The sequence below is a fragment of the Bos indicus x Bos taurus genome, chromosome X (genome assembly GCF_003369695.1).
Source record: "Bos indicus x Bos taurus breed Angus x Brahman F1 hybrid chromosome X, Bos_hybrid_MaternalHap_v2.0, whole genome shotgun sequence".
Taxonomy (NCBI): Eukaryota; Metazoa; Chordata; class Mammalia; order Artiodactyla; family Bovidae; genus Bos; species Bos indicus x Bos taurus.
Window position 1 is genome coordinate 109146596 of NC_040105.1, and position 19593 is coordinate 109166188.

Consider the following 19593-nt stretch of genomic DNA (forward strand, 5'->3'; position numbering starts at 1 on the left):
CTTTCTTCAGGTGATCTTCCCAACCCAGGGATCGAACCCAGGTCTCCTGCATTTGGGGTAGGCACTTTATCATCTGAGCCACTGTATACACTTCAGTTCAGTTCAGTCACTCAGTCATGTCCGACTCTTTGCGACCCCACGAACCGCAGCTCACCAGGCCTCCCTGTCCATCACCAACTCCCGAGTTTACCCAAACTCATGTTTGTATACACTGTATACACTAGCAGTCCTTAATTTTTTGATGACTGTAAGAAGGACTGGTCACCATACCATAAGATCCCCCAGAGGCCAGAATTCAATATCTGAGGACAACTGGAGAAGAGATCTCTGGTGGTGAATGTAGAAGATCCTGAGGATTCTTGAGCAGGTTGTACATACCTGGCAGAGACCTGTTTATATAGCCATTGATGGTGTGCAGTGCAGATGCAGAATCCATAACACGTGTCAAGGACTCATTTTTTCCCGAGTGCCAACTTTTCCCTGTTGAGAAAGGACAGAAACAGAGGGCCAGTTAAGTGTCTGTCTCATGACTGACCCTCCCTTTCCCCTTCCCTCCCTCCCATCAGGCAAATAAGGCTCACATCTTTTTTTGTCAGCGGAGATGACTTGCCCTCAAAGTCGGTAGGCAAAGGGGAGAAGACAATTACCAAAAGGCCAGACCCTTATTGCTTGGACTGATGCTATCTGTCTATATTTATCCATGACAGTAGGTAGAAGGGAATAATGACAAATGATCACTAGGAGAAGGGAGAATATTGGTTAGTTTGTATCATGATGACTTCTATTCACTGGTTGACTTATGTTAGAGGGAGAACATGAAAATCCTCCTAAGAAAAGGCTGCCAGTACCTGTCCCTGTCCTACTTGCTTCATCCAGTCTGTAATAATGAAAGCCCATGGACAGGAAACCTTCCCAACCTTGTCACTGAAATTAATAAAAGTGAAAGAAGCAGAAATATTATTATTAGCAATGCCTTGAGGTTGCCCTCAAGAACTGACTCATTAGAAAAGACCCTGATGCTGGGAAAGATTGAAGGCAGGAGGAGAAGGGGACAACAGAGGATGAGATGGTTGGATGGCATCATAGACTCAATGGACATGAATTTGAGTAAACTCAGGGAGTTGGTGATGGACAGGGAACCCTGGCATGCTGCAGTCCATGGGATCACAGAGTTGGACACGACTAAGTGACTGAACTGAACTGAGGTTGCCCTTCTATACAAAAGACAAATTTTCTGAAGCACTGAACCTTTGGTGAACTCTCATAAGTTCATTTATCCAGTCATCCACTCATGTGTTCATTCAGTCAAACATGTTTACTGAGTACTACTGAGCATTAGGGCTTCCCAGGTGGCTCAGTGGTAAAGAATCCCCTTGACAATGCAGGAGATGCAAGAGACGTGGGTTTAATCCCTGAGTCGGGAAGGTCCCCTGGAGGAAATGTCAAGCCACTCCAGTACTCTTGCCTGGAGAATCCCATGGACTGAGACTAATGGGCAACAGTCCATGGGATTGCACAGAGTCAGACATGACTGAGTGACTGAGCACAGCACAGCACACTGAGCACTAGCACTGATGACAAAGAAGTAGACACAGCCTCTGCCTTCAAGGTGCTTACAATGTAGCTCAAATAGACAGAGACGTGGACCATTATTACAAAGAATGAAGAGTGAAGTAAAAGAGATAAGAACAGAGTATTATGGGACCAGAGAAGAGAAGGCACTTCACTCTGCTTGAAGAGAAAGGAACAGGAGGGTAAAGAAGATCAGTATGGTTTAGTGTGATAAGCAGGAAGCTCAAGTGCTGTGGAAATACATAAAGAAGCATCTAACAGAGGCTAGAAGGAGTGGAAACTTACTTGACATGAAGCTGGAGACACGCTTTCCAGGCCAAGGAAATGGCATGAGCAAAGGCCTGAATGCTAGAAAAAGCATAGCGTGTGTGGGTGTAACGCAAAATGTGTTCAGTGTGGTTGCAACGTGAATGGATCAAGAGGAGCAAAACAAAGCTAGACAGGTCGTCGGGGATGAGGTCACATATTATTGTGTAAAGAAGTTTCCATTTGCCTTGTGAAACTGAAGGATTTTAAAGACTGGCGTGACAAGATCAGATTCACATTTCAGTAAGTTCCCTTTGGCTGCTACAGTAAGAACGAAGTGCTGGGGGCACAAAAAGACAAGGGGACTAGTTGGAGGAGAGGTGATAGGGGTCTCAGTTCAGAAGATGGCAGTGTAGGAAGATCCAGAGGAGAGAGAAGGTGATGATAGAACGATTCTATCAGGAGGAGAAGAAAGCAGAAGTACTAACATCACCTTATGTCCTGAAAAGTGAAAGTGAAGTGAGAGTGTGTCCTCAGAAAAGTGTCGCTCAGTTGTGTCACTCAGTTGTGTCCAACTCTTTGTGACCCCATGGACTTGTCCATGGAATTCTTCAGGCCAGAATACTGGAGTGGGTAGCCTTTCCCTTCTCCAGAGGATCTTCCCAACCCAGGGATTGAACCCAGGTCTTCCGCATTGCAAGCAGATTCTTTACCAACTGAGCCACAAGGGAAGCCCAGGAATACTGGAGTGGGTAGCCTATTCCTTCTCCAGGGGATCGTCCCAACCCAGGAATCGAACCTGGGTCACCCACATTGCAGGTGGATTCTTTACCAACTGAGCTATAGGGAAGCAAGGTCCCGCGTTACTGAATTGAAATCAGTCAATCCTCACAACCATCCTATGAAAAAGTAGATATTATTTTAACTTTAAAATGGAGGAAACTGAGACACAGAGGGGTTAAGTAACTTGCTAAAGTTATTTAAAAAGTAAGAGATGAAGATAAGAAAAAGCATACTCACAGAAACACAGAAGAGAAGGGTGACTGCAAGGGTTTTGGGAAATGGGGAGATGTTGGTCCAATGGGACAACCTTTAACTTTTAAGACAAACAAGTTCTGGGGATCTAATGTACAGCATGATGAGCAAACTACATTGAACACCAGAAATAAGCTCAGGGAATAGATCTCGCACAAAAAATGATAACTATGCGGCCAGACACGTTAACTTGACTGTAGTAATCATTTCTCTATCTATATTTATCTAAAATCATTTCGTACACCTTAAATATATATGATTTGCAGTAAAAATTTTCTTTTAAAGAGGAGGCATTGAGAAAATAAAGCAACAGGTCACTTCCAAAAGGGCTTGTAGGACTAAAACCAGGAGCTCTTAAATGCTGTGACCAAAGACTGACATTCTCCATAAGATGTGATAGCCACTCAATTGTGCTGTTTTCCTGAGTAGAGACAGATGCCTCAGCCACTTGTGCCATGATTGGTGATATGTGGAAAAGTAAATAAATGCACCCCAAGTTTCACCAAGGGCTTCCCTAGTGGCTCTGCAGGAAAGAACCTGCCTGACAAAGCAGGAGACAGATTCGATCCCTGGGTTAGGAAGGTCCCCTGGAGAAGGAAAAGGCAACCTACTCCAGTATTCTTGCCTGGAGAATCCCACAGACAGAAGAACCTGGTGGGCTACAATCCATGGGGTCACCAAGAGTCGGACATGACTGAAGCGACTTAGCACACATGAAGTTTAACTAAAACTAACAAGCAAACAAAAAAAAATTACATACAAGAGACACTGTGAGGGGCAGAGGCCTTGCCCCTTTCCCGTCCTTCAGACCAGAGTTCCTTGTGCAAAACTGCTGCACCTCAACTCAGCTGGGAGGAGAAGGTGCGCAGGTCACTCACCACAAGAAGGCACTGGGCGCCCGGAGCAGAGACGCGGCTCACCCACTGGATCAGCAAGTGCTCCTGCGTGGAGAGCTCCACCCACTTCCACCCACCCGCTTCCACCCACCGGCTTCTGCATAAAGTAGCCTTGCCCTGGGACTGTGGGAAGAGTGTGTGCTCTAGAACCCAAGCTTGTACCTCTCCTGCCTTGATCAAATCATTAAGCTTTCCTTTGCTTCTACACTAGCAAAAAAGGAAAGTGATAAGTCTTTGAGAGACTTTCACTAATGAGAGACAAGGCCATCTGTTACCCAGCTCCTCTCTCTTCTTACTTCATAGCTGCCCATGAAAGTCCGCAGGCATTTTGTTCTTGGCTTTCATTTTCATCCCTATCTACATCATTCCATTCACAGCCCTCATGCTCAAGTACCACGTTACATTAGTCTATTTCATTTCTTTCAGCAGACCAAAATTCGATTGCAGGTCACTAACCTTCATCAAATACAGCAAACAGTAGTACGAATTTGTGCAAGGTCTGTGTCCTTTCTTTGATCAGAGTTCCTGAAAAAGAAGTGAGAGCATTTATTTTCTATAGAAAATCCTATCACAGGAAAATGACACTAGGGGGACACATAACTTAATCAACTGCTTTGTCTCTTGATCTCTTATTAACTTCAATTCAGTTCAGTTCAGTAGCTCACTTGTGTCGGACTCTTTGCAACCCCATGGACTGCAGCCCACCAGGCCTCCCTGTTACCAACTCCTGGAGTTTACTCAAACTCATGTTCATTGAGTCAGTGATGCCATCCAACCATCTCATCCTTTGTCGTCCCCTTATTAACTTAACCATAGCATAATTTCCTTGGTGTCACATCTATACCAGTGCTCCTAAAATTATCTGGGGTAAAGGACTTGATAAAAAGTTTAAAATTTGTTGCACACCATTACTTTTATAAAAGATGACAAAAATTAATTACTAAAAAAAGAAAAATAATCAAATGACAAGCCCATATAATCATATTTCACGTACATGTATATATTCACAACAAACATACAAAAGGAAAAAAAAAACTGCAAACATCATACACATTGCTCATGGAAATGTGCATATATGTAAATAATTAATAAATTAAATATATTTTCTATTAAAATACAGAAAAAATGCCAACAAAGGTCCATCTAGTCAAAGCTATGGTTTTTCCAGTACTTGTGTAGGGATGTGAGAGTTGGACTAGAAAGAAAACTGAGTGCCAAAGAATTGATGCTTTTGAACTGTGGTGTTGGAGAAAACTCTTGAGAGTCCCTTGGACTGCAAGGATATGAAACCAGTCAATCCTGAATGAAATCAGTTCTGAATATCCATTGGAAGGACTGATGCTGAAACTCCAATACTTTGGCCACCTGATGCAAAAAACTGACTCATTGAAAAAGACCCTGATGCTGGGAAAGACTGAAAGCAGGAGGAGGGGACAACAGAGGATGAGATGGTTGGATGGCATCACCGACTCGATGGACATGAGTTTGAGCAAGCTCCGGGAGTTGGTGATGGACAGGGAGGACTGGCATGCTGCAGTCCATGGGGTCGAAAAGAGTCAGACATGACTGAGTGACTGAACTGAATTGATAGAAAATTTCTATTATGCTTTTAACTTTTTTTTTAACTTCTGCAATTGTAAATTAAAAGTTATGAGCAAAGTAACAATTATCCATGTTAAATACCTATACTCATACTTAAAGTGAACACCATGTATATCAATATTTAAAGTTATCAATGTTACAAATGACCTTGCTTCATGGTTTAACTGTTGAATTTGTTAGTTGTCTTTCTTTCTTTTTTCATTTGATTGGGAAGTGCAGGTTTATTTTGAGTAGGAAGAGTTTTGTTTATAATGTTCTTTTCTCTCTCTTTTATTCTTGATGCTTAGAAAGTAAAAGTTAAACTGGATGAAGAAAGTAACTCACCCATACAAATTTAAAATACAGATAAAGCTGTCTGAAAAGACTTTAAATCTTCTTACAATATTTTTATAATTATCAAGCAGTGAAATTGATATCTTTCAATAGGTTAATGGATAAATAAACGTCAGTCCATCTAGACAACAAACTATTATTCAGCCCTAAAAAGAAATAGGCTATCAAGCCATCAAAAACATGGAGGAAGTTTAAATACACAGTACAAGTGGAAGAAGCCAATATGAAAAGGCTACATACTATTTGACATTCTGGAAAAGACATTCTGCCAAAACTATGGAGACAATTTAAAAGACAGTGCTTGCCAGAGGGTAGAAGAGGGAAGGATATACTATGACATATATATCATACTATATAATATATGACACTATATGACATATGATACCATATGATACTACTATAATGGACATATGTCATTACATATACAATCCAAGTGCACAACATAGTGATTCTGTATTTCTTTACATTCCAAGATGATCACAGCAAGTCTAATTGCCATCTATCACAATACAGATTATTACACTGTTATTGACTCTATTCCCCATGCTGTACATTTCATCCCTGTGACTCATTTATTTTGTAACTGGAGATCTGTACCTTTCAGTTGCCCTCAACTATTTCACTCATCCCTCGACCTCGCTCCCCTCTGGCAATCACCTGTTTGTTCTCTTTTTCTACAGCTTTGTTTCTGTGTTATTATTTTTGTTCATTTGTTTTGTTTTTTAGATTCCATATATAAATGAAATGATACAGTATTTGTCTTTCTCTGTCTGATTTATCTCACTTAAGATAATGCCCTTTGGTCCATCCATGTAGTCACAAATGGCAAGATTTCATTCTTTTTTATTGCTGAGTAATCTTCCCCAAGGGCTTCTCTGGTGGCTCAGATGGTAAAGAATCTGCCTGCCAATGCAGGAGACCTGGGTTCGATCCCTGGGTCAGGATGATCCCCTGGAGAAGGAAACGGCAACCCACTCTAGTATTCTCGCCAGAGAATTCCATGGACAGAGGAGCCTGGGGGGCTACAGTCCATGGGATCACGAAGAGCTGGACATGACTGAAGTGACTTAGTACACACAGAACAGTGCAGGAGATTCTCTATTTCTCCACATCCTCACCAACACTTGTTATTTATGGCCTCTTTGATAATAGCTATTCTGATAGGTAGGACTTCCCTGGTGGCTCAGTGGGTAAAGCGTCTGCCTACAATGTGGGGGACCCAGGTGCGACACCTGGGTTGGGAAGATTCCCTGGAGAAGGAAATGGCAACCCACTCCAGTACGCTTGCCTGGAAAATTCCATGGACTGAGAAGCCTGGTAGGCTGCAGTCCATGGGGTCGCAAAGAGTCGGACACGACTGAGAGACTTTGATAGGTGTGAGGTAATATCTCAAAGTTTTGATTTGCATTTCCTTAATGACTAGAGACGTTGAGTATATTTTCATTTGTTCATTCATTTGGCACTAGGTTGTACACTGGAGAGGGAAATGGCAACCCACTCTAGTACTCTTGCCTGTAAAATCCCATGGACAGAGGAGCCTGGTAGGCTACAGTCCATGGGGTTGCAAAGAGTCGGACATGACTGAGTGACTTCATTCACTCTGTGCACTTGTAACTATAACAGTGTTGTTGGTTAATTATATTTCAATAAATTTTTAAATGTTTATTCACAAACATTTCAATAAAGTTATTTTAACTTTTTGTTTTGTCCACACTGTGCAGCTTGTAGGATCTTACTTCCCCATCCAGGGATTGAACCCAGGCCCTTGGCAGTAAGAACACAGAGTCCACTAGATGGCTAGAGAATTCCTAATAAAAATTTTTTTTATAAAAGGTTTAATTGATTCCTCCAGTTCCATTCTTCTTTCTCAAGATTGCTTTGGTTATTTGAGGTTTTTTGTATTTCCATACAAATTGTGAAATTATTTGTTCTAGCTCTGTGAAAAATACCGTTGGTAGCTTGATAGGGATTGCACTGAATCTATAGATTGCTTTGGGTAGTATACTCATTTTCACTATATTGATTCTTCTGATCCATGAACACGGTATATTTCTCCATCTATTAGTGTCCTCTTTGATTTCTTTCACCAGTGTTTTATAGTTTTCTATATATAGGTCTTTAGTTTCTTTAGGTAGATATATTCCTAAGTATTTTATTCTTTTCATTGCAATGGTGAATGGAATTGTTTCCTTAATTTCTGTTTCTATTTTCTCATTACTAGTGTATAGGAATGCAAGGGATTTCTGTGTGTTGATTTTATATCCTGCAACTTTACTATATTCATTGATTAGCTCTGGTACTTTTCTGGTGGAGTCTTTAGTGTTTTCTATGTAGAGGATCATGTCACCTGCAAACAGAGAGAGTTTTACTTCTTCTTTTCCAATTTGGATTCCCTTTATTTCTTTTTCTGCTCTGATTGCTGTGGCCAAAACTTCCTAAACTATGTTGAATAGTGTGGTGAGAGTTGGCACCCTTGTCTTGTTTCTGACTTTAAGGGAAATGCTTTCAATTTTTCACCATTGAGGATAACGTTTGCTGTGGGTTTGTCATATATAGCTTTTATTATGTTGAGGTATGTTCCTTCTATTCCTGCTTTCTGGAGAGTTTTTTTATCATAAATGGATGTTGAATTTTGTCAAAGGCTTTCTCTGCATCTATTGAGATAATCATATGGCATTTATTTTTCGATTTGTTAATGTGGTATATTACATTTCTACTACAAAGCCACAGTCATCAAGACAATATGGTACTGGCACAAAGACAGAAATATAGATCAATGGAACAAAATAGAAAGCCCAGGGGAAAATCCATGCACCTATGGACACCTTATCTTTGACAAAGGACGCAAGAATATACAATGGAGAAAAGACAATCTCTTTAACAAGTGATTCTGGGAAAACTGGTCAACCACTTGTAAAATAATAAAACTAGAAAACTGTCTAACACCATACACAAAAATAAACTCAAATGGATTAAAGATCTAAACATAAGACCAGAAACCATAAAACTCCTAGAGGAGAACATAGGCAAAACACTCTCCGACATAAATCACAGCAGGATCCTCTATGACCCACCTCCCAGAATATTGGAAATAAAAGCAAAAATAAACAAATGGGACCTAATTAAAATTAAAAGCTTCTGCACAACAAAGGAAACTATAAGCAAGGTGAAAAGACAGCCTTCAGAATGGGAGAAAATAATAGCAAATGAAGCAACTGACAAACAACTAATCTCAAAAATATACAAGCAACTCCTGCAGCTCAATTCCAGAAAAATAAACGACCCAATCAAAAAATGGGCCAAAGAACTAAACAGACATTTCTCCAAAGAAGACATACAGATGGCTAACAAACATATGAAAAGATGCTCATCATCACTCATTATCAGAGAAATGCAAATCAAAACCACTATGAGGTACTATTTCACGCCAGTCAGAATGGCTGCTATCCAAAAGTCTACAAGCAAAAAATGCTGGAGAGGGTGTGGAGAAAAGTGAACCCTCTTACACTGTTGGTGGGAATGCAAACTAGTACAGCCACTATGGAGAACAGTGTGGAGATTCCTTAAAAAACTGGACATAGAAGTGCCATATGACGCAGCAATCCCACTGCTGGGCATACACAATGAGGAAACCAGAATTGAAAGAGACACATATACCCCAATGTTCATCACAGCACTGTTTATAATAGCCAGGCCATGGGAGCAACCTAGATGTCCATCAGCAGATGAATGGATAAGAAAGCTGTGGCACATATACACAATGGAGTACTACTCAGCCATTAAAAAGAATACATTTGAATCAGTTCTAATGAGGTGGATGAAACTGGAGCCTATTATACAGAGTGAATTAAGCCAGAAAGAAAAACACCAATACAGTATACTAGCGCATATATATGGAATTTAGAAAGATGGTAACGATAACCCTGTATGTGGGACAGCAAAAGAGACACAGATGTATATAACAGTCTTTTGGACTCTGTGGGAGAGGGCGAGGGTGGGATGATTTGGGAGAATGGCATTGAAAGATGTATAATATCATATATGAAACGAATCGCCAGTCCAGGTTCGATGCATGTTACAGTGTGCTTGGGGCTGGTACACTGGGATGACCCAGAGGGATGGTATGGGGAGGGAGGTGAGAGGCAGGTTCAGGATGGGAAACACCTGTACACCTGTGGCAGATTCATATTGATGTATGGCGAAACCAATACAATATTGTAAAGTAATTAGCCTACAATTAAAATAAACAAATTTATATTTAAAAAATAAACAAAAATAAAAGCAGGGGCCATGCTCCTAGGAGGAAAAAAAAAAAAAAGAATAAACTCCAAATGACTATAAAAAAATACATAAAACAAAAGGTTTAATTTAAATGACTATGATTTTTAACATAAGAACTTATAAGCATGTATAAATTCTTGCTTTTCTCAGATTTTTGCTTTGGGGTTACAGATGACAAACTAACCTCCCGAAATGGCCTATACACCATTCAGTTCAGTTCAGTTCAGTTGCTCAGTCGTGTCTGAATCTTTGTGACCCCATGAATTGCAGCACACCAGGCCTCCCTGTCCATCACCAACTCCCGGAGTTCACTCAAACTCACATCCACCGAGTCGATGATGCCATCCAGCCATCTCATCCTCTGTCGTCCCCTTCTACTCCTGCCCCCAATCCCTCGCAGCATCAGGGTCTTTTCCAATGAGTCAACTCTTCGCATGAGGTGGCCAAAGTACTGGAGCTTCAGCTTCAGCATCATTCCTTCCAAAGAACACCCAGGACTGATTTCCTTTAGAATGGACTGGTTGGATCGCCTTGCAGTCCAAGGGACTCTCAAAAATAAATAAATTTATATTAAAAAAAAAAAGTCTTCTCCAACACTATAGTTCAAAAGCATCAATTCTTTAGCGCTCAGCTTTCTTCACAATCCAACACTCACATCCATACATGACTACTGGAAAAACCATAGCCTTGACTAGACGGACCTTTGTTGGCAAAGTAATGTCTCTGCTTTTGAATATGCTATCTAGGTTGGTCATAACTGTCCTTCCAAGGAGTAAGCGTCTTTTATTTTTATTTATTTTATTATATAATTATTATTATTTTACTTTAGAATATTGTATTGGTTTTGCCATACAGCAACATGCATCTGCCATGGGTGTACACGTGTTCCCTGTTTTGAACCCCCCTCCCACCTCCCTCCCCATACCATCCCTCTGGGTCATCCCAGTGCACCAGCCCCAAGCTTCCTGTATCCTGCATTGAACCTGGACTGGTGATTCGTTTCTTATATGATACTATACATGTTTTGTGGGAGAGGGATGGGGGATGATTTGGGAGTAAGCATCTTTTAATTTCATGACTGCAATCACCATCTGCAGTGATTTTGGAACCCCCCCAAAATAAAGTCTGACACTGTTTCCACTGTTTCCCATCTATTTCCCATGAAGTGATGGGACCAGATCCCATGATCTTAGCTTTCTGAATGTTGAGCTTTAAACCAACTTTTTCACTCTCCTCTTTCATTTTCATCAAGAGGCCTTTTAGTTCCTCTTCACTTTCTGCCATAAGGGTGGTGTCATCTGCATATCTGAGGTTATTGATATTTCTCCCAGCAATCTTGATTCCAGCTTGTGCTTCTTCCAGTCCAGCATTTCTCATGATGTACTCTGCATATAAGTTAAATAAGCAGCGTGACAATATCCAGCCTTGACGTACTCCTTTTCCTATTTGGAACCAGTCTGTTGGTCCATGTCCAGTTCTAACTGTTGCTTCCTGACCTGCATAGAGGTTTCTCAAGAGGCAGGTCATGTGGTCTGGTATTCCCATCTCTTTCAGAATTTTCCACAGTTTATTGTGATCCACACAGTCAAAGGCTTTGGCATAGTCAATAAAGCAGAAATAGATGTTTTTCTGGAACTCTCTTGCTTTTTCGATGATCCAGCGGATGTTGGCAATTTGATCTCTGGTTCCTCTGCCTTTTCTAAAATCAGCTTGAATGTCTGGGAGTTCATGGTTCACGTATTGCTGAAGCCTGGCTTGGAGAATTTTGAGCATTAGTCACACACTTAGATGTACTATTTACCTTCATGGAGGTTTCAAGGAACCTAATGCAAAATTTGTATAAAGGACTACTGAGAAAGCCCATAGGATATGTGAAGCATAAAGCAGAAGAAGAGAAAGTGAAAGTGAAGTCACTCAGTTGTGTCCGACTCTTTGTGAACCCATGGACTGTAGCCTTCCAGGCTCCTCTGACCATGGAATTCTCCAGGCGAGAATACTGGAGTGGGTTGCCATTTCCTTCTCCAGGGGATCTTCCCAACCCAGGGATTGAATCCAGGTCTCCAGCATTGTATGCTGACTCTTGACTGTCTGAGCCACCAGGGAAGAGAAGAGATACCTAATTCTAGAATTTGGCTTTTGTTGGCCATTAGAGTGCATAGTGGCTATATGGGATGCATAGATCCTACCATGGGGTTCTATTCATCTCAGAGACTATTCTCCTTTCCATGGCCATGATTCGAAGCAAAAGAAACCTCTTTCAGATTAAAGAGTGAAGCACCATTTTTTATGAATCGACACAGATGTTTGTACTTCCTACTTTTTCTTATACTTACCTTCCCTACAAATTAGCAGGGCTCCAATGAGACCTGAGTTCACGTCTTTCACCAGGTCCACATGAGAAAGATATGAGTAGGTGAGACATGGTGGGTCAGAGGCTGTTGGACCATTTTCTTTCAGGATCTGCCAGACGTAGGTATGACTTTTACCAGGAATGACTTTGTCATCTTCCTTCTCCCTTTGGCTGGTTTCATCCTCATATGCAGCACCTAAATCAAGGAGGGATAAAGTTGTCCTTTCTACGCCCATTGCCCACTCGAGGAGGCATCAAATTTATTGTCACCAGTAGACTCTATGCAAGAACCAACTTTTCTGAAACAATTTGGAATACTAAACAGCAGCAGCTATAAATGAAGAGAAGCCGCCTTATGTATTTCAGAGGAGTTCATGACCACTAGGGCAAACGTGAGTGGTTGAGTGGTTCTGTGAGAACTTCAGATTGTAACAATAATACTGCTTCCATTATTCCATCTTTTTACCTAATTCAAGTCAGTTCAATTCAGTAGACAAACATTGGGTATGTGCTTTGTTTCAGACTCTTTAGTAAGCACTGGTGAGGGTCAGGGAAGGGTGAGATGCAGAGATTTTTTTAACAGATATTTTCTTGCTCTCTCATTCTTAGTGATGTTAAAATTGACCTCTGAATTATCTGATACCTTTATTCTACAATGAGCACTATGTGTGTTCATTCTTAAAGCAGTGTTATTGGTTCTAGGTCATTTCATTGGACAGAAGTAGAAAATATTCAAAGGCACTGACCATAACACTTACACTGTTATTGAACTATTTTTCTAACAACTCACCTTGGTTTCTTGAATTCATAATGGTCTCTAGGACTCCAGAGCATTCAAGGCATTCAGGGTGTTCTTCATTTATACTCCATCTTACCCCACAATAGCTATACATCTAATAGAGGGACCTCTCTAACAGAGCACAGGAGACCCCTGCATTGACTCACTACAAAAGCAGCCTCCCTTATAAATGGGTATCCCTCCACTGGGCATTAGGGACAATTGGCTTCATCCAGAAGCAACAGGGGACCAATATTGGTGCTTAGCAGACCCTGGTGGACATTTAGAAAAACATGAGCTGCACTTCAGGATGGAGAATGTCGTCATGTCTCTGTGTGATTGTGGGTTGGTAGCAAATTCTGAATAGTGAAAACATTTGGATAGGAAGAGAGGGGATCATGGAGAGGTAAAAAGGGGGCTTCAACTGTGTCTTCTGTTTAATTTCTTAAAATAAAGTAGGCAAAGACAGCAAAATGTTAAGATTTGCCAAAGTGCAGTCTGGATGGGAGGGCAGTTTGGAGGAGCATGGATACATGTATCTGTATGGCTGAGTTCCTTCTCTGTCCACCTGAAACTATTGCAGCATTGTTTGTTAATCAGTTATACTGCCATACAAAAGAAAAAGTTTTCAAAAAGGATTTGCCAAAGTGAGCTAGGGCTTCCTTCAGAGCTCAGTGGGTAAAGAATCCGCCTGCAATGCAGGAGACCCCGGTTTGATTCCTGAGTCGGGAAGATCGCTGGAGAAAGGGTAGGCTGCCCACTCCAGTATTCTCAGGCTTCCCTGGTAGCTCAGCTGGTAAAGGATCCACCTGCAATGTGGGAGACCTGGGTTCGATCCCTGGGTTGGGAAGATTCCCCTGGAGAACTGAAAGGCTACCCGCTCCAGTATTCTGGTCTGGAGAATTCCATGGACTTTATCGTCCATGGGGTTGCAAAGAGTAGGACATGACTGAATGACTGTCACTTTCAAAGTGAGCTAATGGGTACATGTTTGTTGGCTCTATTATTTCCTGTACCTTTTTCTGTTTGTTTGAAATATTTCATTAGCAAAAGAATCCCCTCTTACCTAATAGTATAGTTGGGAGAGGGATGAGGGGTTAATGAGAGGTCAAGAGTGTGTGAAAACTGCATCTGTCTTGATGAGGACAGTGAGTGGATTGGGAGGATATCTGGGCAGTGGTAAGGCACCGCTTAAGGCGAGGTGCAAGGTTTATTTCAACTATAGCCATTTGCTTGGTTGCTAGTAGAAGAGATGGAGAACAGATTTCACCAGGGTAGCAGTTTAGCCAAGAGAGTAGAATAGAAATCAAGGAGGCCAGGAACCTGTGGATCCCAAGGAGAATGAAGAATTCTTGGAGTGGGGAGGGAAAGAGTGACGGCTGGCAAAATAGGAGAATGTTGACAGCTGGAACCTGAGATCTTGGATTTGACTCAGGTTGCTCACAACAAGGTCTGTCCTTCAGTGAAGACAAAGGTGATTTGTCCAGACCAAGTGAAGTGGTGCCTGGGCAAAAGCATTGTGCATAGCCTTGAAAGTTGCCATGTCTACTCAGGTATGTTTCCTTTGGGAAACCTCTGTCTGCAGAGTCTTACTTGAGCTTCTATACCAGCCACCTGCAAATACTCTGAGCAGAATGCATTTTGTGCAATTGCCATCTTCTGTTACATTCCGAACGACACTGTTGGGAACATTCGAGAATGTTCTGGAAAGCCCTCTATTCACCCCCCTGCAGCTGTATCAGCCTTGCCCCAGGCATGGTCAAGGGTCCCAGAGCCTGACCTGCTCAGACACCCCAGCTCAGTGACCCCTGGGCATGAGTACTCAACCACAGGCCAAATGCTGTGCTTCAGAGGCTACTGCACTGCACTCTCTCGTGCTTTCAGTTGCTTTTTCCTTCACCTCAGCAGCTTTGGGTCGGCACCTGTTAACTTGTCTGTCCCCATGCTGTCTTTCATAGCCTCATTGTGTGGCCTTACTTACAGCCTAGGGTGGTGTTAGAACCCTACTTGTCCAGAAAATAATTTAAAAGAATTTCTCTAGCACCGGGTTTCCCTTTTCAGCTCAAGACCAAACTTGAAATTTCCCTGGATCTGCTTTTAACTCTCCTTCTGGCTCCTTTGACAGACATTCCATGGGAATTAGCTGTCCTGACATACATCTTATGCTTTTAGATTCTATTAGCTAGAAAAAGTCACGTGGTCATGTCCAATACTAATATGGTAGGGAAATGTACTCCTCCTGCTCTGGAGGAAGGGATGGCCATTTGCTGAACTGAAATACAATTTCCCAGAGTTTTGGTTTGGGAGATTAACATGACAGGCTTACAAAGCAGCTCAGTGGTTGCCTGGGGCTGGGGGTGGGAATGGGGCTTGAACAGCAAGACCAGAACTTCTTGACACGGTTGGTGTTGGTGGCCCCATGACTGTCTGAATTGAGTCAAAGTCATCAAACTACTTTAAATGACTGAATTTTGTGGTATGTAATTTAAACCTCAATAAAACTGTTTTAAAATGCTATCGGAAAACCATACACAAAAATTCATTTGTGATGGGTTATAGACTTTGGCATGAAAGGCAAAATAATAGAACTTCTAGAGGAAAGCATGGAAGAAATCCTTCATGACTTGGGGGTAGGCAAATGTCTTAAACAGGACCCAAAGTCTAACATACAAGGAAAGTATGTGATACCTTTTTTGTGTGTTTCATTAATGTTTGAACTTTCATGCTTCACTAACTTTAAGAACTTTACCAAAAAAATTATCAAAAGAGTGAAAATTCAAGCTACAGACTGGAAGAAGATATGTAAATATTTCTATGTGTCAGAGGATTTGTATTCAGAATATATAAACTAACTCTACAAATCAATCAGAAAAAGATAAACAAATCATTGTCTTTGTAACAGGAAAAGCACTTAAACAGTTGATCAGATAGTTTATTAAAGGATATCAGAAAGGTCAATAAGCATGCAAAGTTATACTTACCATCATCATGGATTTACCTTACATGCTGGGGCCCCTAGGCTAATCTAAGGAGGCCAAGAATTTGTGGATGATAACATATAAACACACAGGCTTGTGATAGGACTATAAATCACATGGGTATTAGGCCACTGACTCACTGTGTTCTTCCTGGACTGTTGTATGTATGACAGATTAGACAGATTATTTTCCTAGAACTCACAAGGCTTAGGGTACAAAACAGTCATCTCTATACTGAGCTCCTAGGTGCAGAATTGGGGGAACCCTGGTCTCTCTAAAATGAGCCTAGATTAGTTCTGGACACCTTCAAGTAGATAAGCCTCATGGAAATAGCCTGTTAGGCATGGGGCAGAACCTGAGATGCCTTTTCCTCTATATCCATGCCTGCTCCTATCTTTCACCTTCCCTCAGTCCACGTCTGCCCTGACCTCAGGAGTGCAACCGAGAAAGGTAGTACTCTTCATTTTTGCATGAGAACTTAGTCAACATCGAAGCATAGTCAGACCATACAGTACAGGACATGTGCTCCAATAATGTACTGATGATTTGCTTGAAACTTCTTGATCTGTATATGTCATAGTCCATCTGGGCAATATCAGGGTCCACTGTGATATTCCCTTTCATTCCTTCTTGCACTATGGGAATTGTGGCCAAACAGGTTTTTGTTTTTTTTTTTTTCTTTGTTGTAATGAGGTCAGCTTGTGCTTCAGCTAGTTGGCCCTAACCACATGGTGACATTCATATTTTAGCAACTGGAAGAAGGGGAGGGAAAGGAAATGTCTGAAAAATCTGAATCTAAGGAAGGAGAAGGAGAATTCACTTTCATTGCTACACCAATGGCCTTGATCTTCCCTAGGAAGTTTTCTCGGCATAAGAAGGCAGATAAAGTGGGATTTTAGGATCTGTGGCCTATTTCCCCAAGGGATAACAGAGGACAGAGACAAGCTTTGGGATAAGACCAAAATAACAATGTTCTTGACTTCATGCAATGGGCCTAGGTTTGAATCCTGACTCCACCCTTCATTAGCTGTATGACCTTATACTCACTACTCTTCTGTCCATAGTATGACTGAACCATAGGAGGGCATTTGACTCACCTTCAGAAGATTTCCAGTAGGATACGCCAATAGCATGAAGACTAACAGGATGAGAAGCCATATTCTTAAATGTAATGACCACGGTGTCATAAACCTCAGCCTGGATAGTTGGACCCAGCAGACCTGCAATGTCATTTGGAAGGATGTTTAGCTGGTAAGTCATGTCCGACTCTTTTGCAACCCCATGGACTATAGCCCACCAGACTCCTCTGTCCATAGGATTTCCCAGGTAAGAATACTGGAGTGGGTTGCCATTTCCTTCTCCAGGGGATCTTCCTGAGCCAGGGATGGAACCCACATCTGCTACATTGGCAGGCTGATTCTTTACCATTGAGCCATCAGGGAAGCCCCATTTGGAAGGTAGCACTCCAAAAAATCTGTTACCACAAAAATGATGGTCAAAGTCACAGGAGAGAAGCAAGTCCTTCAGATTACTGATAAAAAGTAGTAGCCAAATGAATACATTAACTTCTATAACCAGCCCAGCCTTACGGTTGTTCTGAGGACAGATTTCCGGCAATGCATTCAATGCATTGATTCATTCAACTAATAATTGGGTTCCTACTATATTCTATAAACCATCCTAGGCACTAGACAAGAAGTAATTAAGAAGATAGGCCATAGAGATCAAATTAGAGAGACATTAGTAAAACTGAATGTCGCTCAGTCATGTCCGACTCTTTGTGACCCCATGGACTGTATCCATGGAATTCTCCAGGCCAGAATACTGGAGTGGGTAGCCTTTCCCTTCTCCAGGGGATATTCCCAACCCAGGAATTGAACCTGGGTATCCTGCATTGCAGGCGGATTCTTTACCAACTGAGCCATGAGGGAAGCTATTAAATATGTAAATAAACAGGAAAACTTTAGGTTGTTATAAATGCTGTAAACCATGGTGGCATACTAGAAAATGATGAGGCAGCAACCAGAAGATACTTTAAAGATAGCAAAGTAACCTGTGGCTGAAGCAAAGTGAATGAGATAGAAGATAGCAGAAAAGAAGGTTATAGAGGCAGGCAGGGAATATAACATGTAAGACTATGGAGGTTACAGGAATTTAGAAGAAGAAATGGATTGGAGACTTGTTTTGGAGGAAGACATTCAAAATAATATTTTGAATGAATATTTATAATATTAATAAAAATATTAAAGAAAGAAACATCAGTTAAATAGAATTCGAGACCAGAAGGGGAACTCTCATGCCCTGTAACAATAGCAGAGCCCAAGGAGGAAAAAATTCCTCATCATTGTTGGCAAGGACTCAATCAATGAGCAGCCGTGGACTCTCTGTTTTCCTGAGCCCTTCCAAGTTCCTTTACCCCTCTGCGAACTGTGCTCTTCTCTTCTTGTTATTTGAGGACTTGTTTGCAACTTGCTATGGTTTCAGACACCAAACTGCCATCCTCTGCTGATCCTCAAGAAACCCATCTTTTCTGGAGAGACATCTGGTAGTCTATTTTAGGTCAGCAAGTCAACAAGACTTGCTCATAAGTTGCATGTTGAAGATGGGGTGGGAGGGAAGCATGAAAGACATCGGAACCAGGCATGACTCCTGTGATTTTGATTTGTGCAACTGAGTGGTCATCAGGCCATGGCACAGAAAATTTGGAGGAAATTGATGACTTACAGACAGTCATACTAGATATAAGTGAAAGTGAAGTCGCTCAGTCGTGTCCAACTCTTTACAACCCCATGGACTGTAGCCTACCAGGCTCCTCTGTCCATGGGATTTTCCAGGCAAGAATACTGGAGTGGGTTGCCATTTCCTTCTCCAGGAGATCTTCCCAACCGAGGGATTGAACCCAGGTCTCCCGCATTGTAGCAGACGCTTTACTGTCTGAGCCACCAGGGAAGTCTATACAAAGTACAGTTCAGTTCAGTTGCTCAGTCGTGTCTGACTCTTTGTGACCCCATGAACCGCAGCATGAGGCCTACAAATGGCTTTACTGAATGGACTGGATTTAGTGGGATGAAAATATGAAACAGGTTTCTTTTTCATAGTTTTTAATTGTATGTAGAATTTCCCTTTCTCGCATTTTGAGCAATCCCAATTTTCCCCCAGGTAACCTTCACATATTAACAGTATTATCGTAGGTACTAAGAAGTCCAGTCTGGCCTCATAGCAAACTTTTGATGTTTCCTGCGATTCAGGGATTCCCCCCTCCTCCAGTTCAGCTCTGAAATAGACTCAGAAATCAGTAATGGGGAGAAAAAGATATTTGGTTAGCAGGTTCACTGCTTTCTCGCCTTCCCTCGCCAATCACCTTACTGCCTCTGGACTTTCTAAGGTTGGAGCTTAGGACAGGAGTGGAAAAAAGGCATAATTACAAGATTTTTCTTGGTCGTTTAGCGATAATGTGGCTTTGGTACCCCCTGCATGTGGCATAGGCCAAATTTCTACATCTTTCTTTCTTAGAGAACTTAT

The 19593-nt window shown here is 41.6% G+C and overlaps 1 protein-coding gene and 1 non-coding gene across 4 annotated transcripts in view; one reads left to right on the forward strand and one right to left on the reverse strand.

Annotated features, from left to right (window-relative positions):
• F8 (coagulation factor VIII) overlaps positions 1 to 19593 on the reverse strand; it is a 143016-nt gene that overhangs the window by 101709 nt on the left and 21714 nt on the right. For all 3 annotated transcript variants that reach the window (XM_027534282.1, XM_027534281.1, XM_027534283.1), the window contains exons 4-7: positions 17169 to 17291; positions 12299 to 12511; positions 4206 to 4274; positions 379 to 480 (exon numbers count right to left, since the gene is read on the reverse strand). In XM_027534282.1, the coding sequence (XP_027390083.1) occupies positions 379 to 480; positions 4206 to 4274; positions 12299 to 12511; positions 17169 to 17291 (507 nt within the window). The remainder of the gene's footprint in view (positions 1 to 378; positions 481 to 4205; positions 4275 to 12298; positions 12512 to 17168; positions 17292 to 19593) is intronic.
• On the forward strand, positions 3165 to 3290 carry LOC113888282. Its single transcript, XR_003509918.1, has one exon. It is a non-coding gene; the product is annotated as a small nucleolar RNA SNORA25 (small nucleolar RNA).